The sequence below is a fragment of the Cynara cardunculus genome, assembly GCF_001531365.2.
Source record: "Cynara cardunculus var. scolymus isolate 2C chromosome LG 12, CcrdV1, whole genome shotgun sequence".
NCBI lineage: Eukaryota > Viridiplantae > Streptophyta > Magnoliopsida > Asterales > Asteraceae > Cynara > Cynara cardunculus.
In genome coordinates, this window is record NC_037539.1 from 34,194,263 (window position 1) to 34,202,298 (window position 8,036).

Genomic DNA, 8,036 nt, shown 5'->3' on the forward strand with positions numbered 1-8,036 from the left:
GGTATCAGTACCAATAGCCATTGCTTCTCGTGAACTCATAGTATCAATTCGTATGAAGTAGGATCAACTGCAGTTCAAAGTTTGAATTAAAGGATCAGTTTACAAAAATATATCTGATAAACTCTAAACAAAGATTTGCACACATTCAACACTTAGAAAATTTTAGGCACAAAAGCTTATCCGGATTAGTAATCCGGTCAAGCTTATCCGGATTGAAAGTCCGATCAACAAAGAGACTATTCAACAAGTTATCCGGATTAAAAGTCTGGACAACAAGCAATTCTAAATCGCACAAAACACTTAACCAGATTTAAACAATTCAAGCGGATTAAGCAAAATRTAATACGGATAAGGCACAAAAATCAATTTGAATTAAAATTCTCAAATCGGATGTTTTCAACACTTAGTCAAAATTCCAAAATAAAAATCGGACGTAAAAAGTCAACAAGTCAACAAGTCAAGGTCAACAAAGTCAACAAGTCAAAGTACATATAAAGTCCTTCTAAAACAAATCGATCAAAAGTCTAAGAATTAAATCGATCAAAAGTCAATATCCGTTCAATCACCAAAGAATGTACGATCAAAAATATAAATCGCTCAAATAGACAAATCCACTAAGTACAAGTCTTACCAAGCGGATTCTCTAAATCGCTTAACAAATCGCACACCACTTAAACGACTTACCATTCGGATTGTGTAAATCGCCCACTAAGCCGTTCAGGTTACCAATGACTTACCAGCCGGATTGTTTAAATCACTCGATTATCCGTTCAAACGATTTACCAGACGGACTGGCTAAATCGCTTGATTATCCGCACAAGTGTTGTCCGGATAAACCTATATCAAACAACTCAAATATCACACGGATGTTAAATCGCACAAGTATTAAGCGGATAACACCCTAAATCGCACAAGTCTTAAGCGGACTAATATTCAACCAAAAACACAAAATTTCACACTTTTTACCAAAAATTTGGATCAACACATGAAAAAATATGACTTTTGAAGAATATTTTCTAGAATACGAAAACTCAAAATTCGACTAAAACAGGTTTAAAACTTGCTTAAAATCAAAAATAGTGTGAATCAAAGTTGTTCGAAATACAAAAACGAATCTAGCGATGTAAATCTTTTCAAATAACACGCAAAAAATAACCAATTTAGGCTCAAAAACCTAATCTGGACGAAGAACAATCAAGAAAAGTGATGAACATCATAGACCCAGATCGATCAATCTTCAAAAATTCGTGCAGAAAATGTGTAAAACTGTTTGATCCTCTAATCGAAACTGCTACAGTCTGCTCTGATACCAATTGTGAAGTCCAAGATTCATACAAACATGATAAAATCTTCAAGAATCAAGATGAATAGAATAGTAGAGAGAATATCATCAAAGATTGATTTGATTGAGAGAGAAAAAATTACAGCTCAAATCTTCATTACAATCTGCTAATTACTTGGTAATGACAATTACAAAGAAAATAGCCAAAAATTGTACTAAAATACATCATACAGGGATTTTACCACGAATCCATACTAAGGAAAATGGAAAAGCTACACTATTACAAGGTAAGAAAACTAAGGAGAAACTTGAATACAACTTTAAAGCTCTTACTCAAACCCAACACATGTCGAGTAACATATAAAAACTGTAGTGACACATTCTATATTCTTATGAAATCACTTCAAAATTGAGAATACTAAATTTTCAGGGTGTATTTGTCAATACCTTTTAATATTTGAAGACATCCTTTCTCGTTTTATATAAATTTCTTTTCTTATCAATAAGGATTTAGTCAATTCAACCACAATTCATGATTTAAAAATAATAAATTTTAATTTACCATGCCAATACATATTATATAGCATATATATATATCATTTATATATATATATATATATANATATATATTTCTTTTCTCATTAATAAGGATTAAGCCAATTCAATCATGGTTTAAAAACGAATAAATTCTAATTTGTCATGTCAATACACATTATAGTATTTATATATATATATATATATATATATATATATATATATAGAGAGAGAGAGAGAGAGAGATGAGCGATCAAATGCAAACCACCCCCATTCATCGATTTCATGTTTAATCTTATAAAAAAAATTCATGAAATTGTTTGATCTTGTGAATTTGTTTCATATAATACTTTTTTTGATGAAGTTTTTTCATATATGGTTATGAAATTGTTTCATATAATAATTAATGAAACTGTTTCATATATTTCTCTAAAATTAAAATAATGAAGATGATAATATTCATGATTAACACCCTCCACAATAAAAATGATTAATCAACCTCTCATAATTACAAAAAAATGAACAAAATGAAAAAAAAAATTATGATTTGTTGAATGAGAGTTGTACGGTTTGTACAAATAATATGGTTTGCAAAGTAAATTTCCTCTCTCTCTCTCTGTGTATATATATATATATATATATATATGTAGATAGATTTAATTAATTAATTTAACTTTTAATATAGATTTTTTTTGCTAAAAGAAGATTGGCCAAAAAATTAACGAACAACCTATATTAGGAGGGTCGACTAAATGAGCTAACCATGTTGAGTCTGGAGAATAGATTAAGAAGAATCAACCCTATGAATTCTCACAAAGGCATATCAACCTCCTTTTATATATCCACCATTCTTTCTTAATCTTTTATCTAACCATTAATATGGGATAAACAAAACTCAACCACAATTCAAGATTAAAGAATACTCAATTCTTAGAGTGTCACATTGATGGTTGTTCTTACTTTTAAATATAGAAAGAAGATATATATATATATATATATATATATATATATATTATCGATTAACCTTTTTTTGCAAAAAGGAGGTTGGACAAAATGAACCAACCCTATATGTTTGGAGGGTCGGCCAAACTGATGTTCATACATAAATTATGTGCAACTTGACTATACTTTAGTAGTTGATACTGCTAATAATAGTCAAGTATCTGTTAGTTATGTTTTTTATAATTGTCAAATTGAAATCGAGGGATGTGGGCTGCCAATTCGATTGTTCCTGATACCAATGAAAGAATTTGATATTGTGGTGAGAATGGATTGGTTAGCAGAAAACCAGGCCAATATTGTATCCAATAAAAAGATGATCAGTACTAATTTTCTGAGAAAAGGGCCGATTGTGATTTATGGTGATCCGTGAAATCATCATACCAGTTTGTTATCTGTCATAAAAGCCGTAAAATGTATTCAGAAAGGACATCACGGGTATTTAGCTTATGTGATTGATTCAAAGAAAGAAAAAGGTAAGCAAGAGTATATTCCTGTAATTTGTGATTATCCTGAAGTATTTCTAGAAGATCTGACTGGTTTACCACCGGATCTGTCCATCGAATTTAGAATTGATTTGACACCAGGGGCAGTACTGGTAGCTAGGGTACCGTATCGTCTGACACCATCTGAATTGAAAGAATTTGTAACACAGTTGAAATAATTTCTTGATAGAGGCTTCATTAGACCAAATACTTCACCTTGGGGTTCTCCGGTTCTGTTTGTTAAGAAGAAGGATGGATCTATGAGAATGTGTATCGATTACAGAGAATTGAATAAGCTGACAATTAAGAACAAATATCCCTTACCAAGAATCGATGACTTGTTTGACCAATCGGTAGGGGCAAGTTATTTTTTAAAAATTGATTTACGATCGGGGTACCATCATCTTAAGTTAAAGATGAGAATATTGCCAAGACTGCATTCTGAACCCGATACGAACATCATGAGTTTTTGGTTATGCCATTTGGTCTAACCAATGCTCCAGNACTGCATTCTGAACCCGATACGAACATCATGAGTTTTTGGTTATGCCATTTGGTCTAACCAATGCTCCAGCAATATTCATGGATTTGATGAATCGGGTATGTAACGAATATCTTGATAAATTTGTAATTGTGTTTATTTATGATATTCTTATATACTCAAAATATAAAGAGGAGCATGCTGAACATCTTCATCTAATTCTCAAATTGTTGAAGAAAGAGAAATTATTTGGCAAGCTGTCCAAATGTGAGTTTTGGTTAAGAGAAGTGCAATTTTTGGGTCATGTTATTTCTGAGGTGGGGGTAAAAGTAGATACTGCAAAAATAGAGGTGATGGGAAGTACCAAAAACTCCTACCGAGATCCGTACTTTCTTGGGTTTAGCAGGATATTATTGGAAATTCATCCAAGATTTTCTCAAGAATGGGGGTGTTCAAAAAACCGTTGGACCGCTCAAAGTGGCCGAACCTAGTCAAACCGGACCGTTTTTGGCGGTTTGAGCGATCTGGCGGTTTGGTCTAGTTTGGAAAATAGCAAAACCGAGCGGTCCGGTCTATGGTCTGGAACCTTATTTGGGCGGTTTGGACCAAACCGACCACTAAATACACACACACACACATATATATATATACACATATATATATATATATATATATATATTTTAGTATTACCAAGCTCAACCTTTTTAACTTATGGGCTATGACCCAAATATATCCATAAGCCCAACATAAAGCCTAACATCTAACATAATCAAATCCAAATGAATCGCCGCCTAAAAATCCCTAAACCAGTAAACATATCGTCACATTTGACATTGACAGTCTTCAAATTTTGAAATCCCTCAAGAACTCTATCAATCTTTCCTAATTCATGATTTGATTTTGGCGCACATCATCAAGACATCAACCAAGTTATTCAACCAACTAAGTTTTCCCTTCTATTTTGTTTGGTCAAGAATTGAAGGTTGTGAAGTCGTGGATTTTTTTACTCAATACTCACAATGGAGTTGTAACTTTGTTAATTTGTTTGTTTTCTAATATGTATTATATATTTATTTGTTTGGACTTTGAATTGCGTGGATTTTGGACTCAAGAGCTTCTTAATTATTATATTTATTTGTTTGGATATTTTGTTTTGTTAAAATGAATATTTAATCTAAAATTATAAATTACATATGTTTTTAAGTTTAATATTTAAAGTCCATTAAAGACCCAAACTGCCTAAACTGGTCAGACCAGACCGCCTTTTCATGGTCTGGTTTGACCGATCTGGGCACTTAAGGTCAAACCACTCAGTTTGAAAATTTTATAAACTACCATTACGGTTTGGTTTGTGGTCTGAGGGGTTAAACCACCCAAACCGGACCGCGAACACCCCTACTCAAGAATTGTTGCACCATTGACCAAGCTAACCAGGAAAAATGTCTAAGTATGAATGGAAAAAAGATCAAACTGCAGCTTTTCAATTATTGGAAGACCGTTTATGTAGTACTCTAGTTTTATTGTTACCAGATGGATCTGAAGATTTTATTGTATATAGTGATGCTTCGAAACTAGGTTTGAGCTGTGTATTAATGCAAAGAGGAAAAGTTATTTTTTACGCGTCTAGACAGTTAAAAGATCACGAAAAACAATATCCGACATATGATATGGATCTTGCAGCCGTGGTATGTCCATTACAGATTTGGAGGCATTATTTGTTGGGAACTAAATGTAAAATTTTTACGAATCATAAAAGTCTCCAACATTTGTTTAATCAGAAAGAATTGAATATGCGGTAAAGATGGTGGATTGAATTAGTGAATGATTATGATTGTGAAATTATTGAAGGCCAATGTGGTAGATGATGCTCTAGTAGAAAAGAAAGAAGTGGTACGATCAAAGCAGTTGCGTTGAGAATAAATTTGACTTCTGACCTTCATCATGAAATTTTAAGATGTCAAAATGAAGCTACCAAAGAAAAGAACATGAAAGCGGAAAGAGTTGGCAGAATGATTTCAACCTTGATAAAGAATGACAAAGGAATTCTATGTTTTCATACTAAAATTTGTATACCGTGTTTAAGGATACCTGGGAACTAAGTTTGGATGAAAGTCACAAATCACGATATTCGATTCATCCATGAACTAATAAAATGTATAAAGCTTTAAACCATTTTATTGGTGGTCAGGATTGAAGAAAGACATTGCAAGGTATGTAGAACGATGTTTGACATGTCTACAAGTAAAAATCGAGCATCAAAGACCATGTAGGAATTTACAGTCGTTGGAAATTTCAGTGTGAAAATGGGATCATATCACGATGGATTTTATCATGAAATTACCACAAACTCTAAAAGGGTATGATGCTATATGGATTATAGTAGATCGTTTAACTAAATCTGCGCACTTTCTACTGATTAAAGAGAATTATCCTTTATAAAGATTGGCAAAGATTTATATTGAAGAAATTGTGACTCGACATAGTGTTCCATTATCCATCGTCTCAAATAGAGATAGTAGGTTTATTTTAAAGTTTTGGGAAAGTTTTAAAAAGGCCATGGGATCTCAAATCAGATTAAGTACGACATATCATCCTCAAACCGATGGGTAAAGTGAATGAACAATCCATACCCTTGAAGATATATTAAGGGCTTGTATTATTGACTTCGAGGGATCTTGGGAGAATCATTTGTCTTTGATTGAATTTTCTTACAATAACAATTATCACTCCAACATCCAAGTAGCACCTTACAAGATTTTGTATGGCTGAAAGTGCAGAACGTCGTTGTGTTTGAATGAAGTGGGGGAAAGGCAGTTAGCTGGTCCAGAGATTGTTCAGATAACGTTTGAAAATATTGAACAAATACGTGAACGTATTAAAACAACCCAGGACCGACAAAAAAGTTATGCTGATAAGCACCGTAACCCGATTGAATTTTTAATAGGAGATTTTGTTATGTTAAAATTTGTCCATGGAAAGGTAGGGGTGTTCGCGGTCCGGTTTGGGCGGTTTAAGCCCTCAGACCACAAACCAAACTGTAATGGCGGTTTGTGAAATTTTCTGACCGAGCAATTTGAAACCAAGTGCCCAGATCGGTCAAACCAGACCACGAAAAGGCGGTCTGGTCTGACCGGTTTGGGGGGTTTGGGCCTTTAATGGGCTTTAAACATTAAACCCAAAAAATCTAGTGTCATATGTAGTATTAAAGTTTAAACCCAATTTAAACAATCCAAAGTCAAAAGTCCAAACAAATAAATATGTAAAACATACCAAAAAAACAAAGTCAAAATAGAATCCAAATCTTAGTGTTCATTGTTAAAAAAAAAAATCAAAACACTAATATGTAAAGTGCAAATTTCAAACAAAGTCCACATCTTCAGTTCTTCAAAATCCATAAAGATTTTTTCTTTATCAAACAGGAATGAGTAATCTGTAGAAAAAAATGACATCATATAAATTAAAAGGATAAAACATTGTATGAAATGTGCGAAAGAAGTAGGGAACCAATCGAAACTTACGTTATAGCGATCCAACAAGTTTCTAATCAATCATTATCAAGACTCCCAACTTCAGCCTTCAGATGGGGATTCGATGGATTTATCTACAAAATTTAAAAATAAATTAGATAAACAATATAAATAAAAACAACGTAATCTAAAATTGAAGTAATGTAAATTAATTTAAATTGATTACCCGGTTCCATATTTTCGTAAACATCCATCTCTTCCAAAATATAAGCCAAATCTAACGGCAAATTCGTGGCTCTCAACCAATTTTGACAACAAATCAAAGTTTCAACCATTGATGAACTTAATGAACTCCGAAAACAATCAAGAACTCTCCCTCCGGTGCTAAAAGCGGACTCCAAAGCCACTGTTGATACTTGGACAGCAAGAACATCTCGAACCAATGCAGACAAAATATGATACTTTGATGACGCCACTTTCCACCATTCTAAAATATTGAAGTTCTTATTTTTCCTATCTTCATTGCGTTCACTTAAGTACCTTTCAAGTTCATTTTGCATGTTCAAAGAGTCATCTTCATTACATTCTTTGTCAAACTCAGATTCAAACATCCTGACCGAATCTTCATCATCGGAATCTACTATTGGCACATGATCTTGTGTTTGATTAACACTATCTGCTTGATGCTCTACTTTAAGCTCACTAGTATAATGAACTACTAGCCTTGAAAGACAAATTTTAATGGAATCCGTGATAATGGTAATTTCATCCTCACTATAAAGTTGTCT

General features: G+C 32.9%; 1 protein-coding gene across 1 annotated transcript in view; it reads right to left on the reverse strand.

Annotated features, from left to right (window-relative positions):
• LOC112523844 overlaps positions 1–8,036 on the reverse strand; it is a 41,512-nt gene that overhangs the window by 24,269 nt on the left and 9,207 nt on the right. Inside the window, exon 3 of the mRNA XM_025133518.1 lies at positions 7,475–7,971. Coding sequence (XP_024989286.1) covers positions 7,475–7,971 — 497 coding nt within the window. The remainder of the gene's footprint in view (positions 1–7,474; positions 7,972–8,036) is intronic.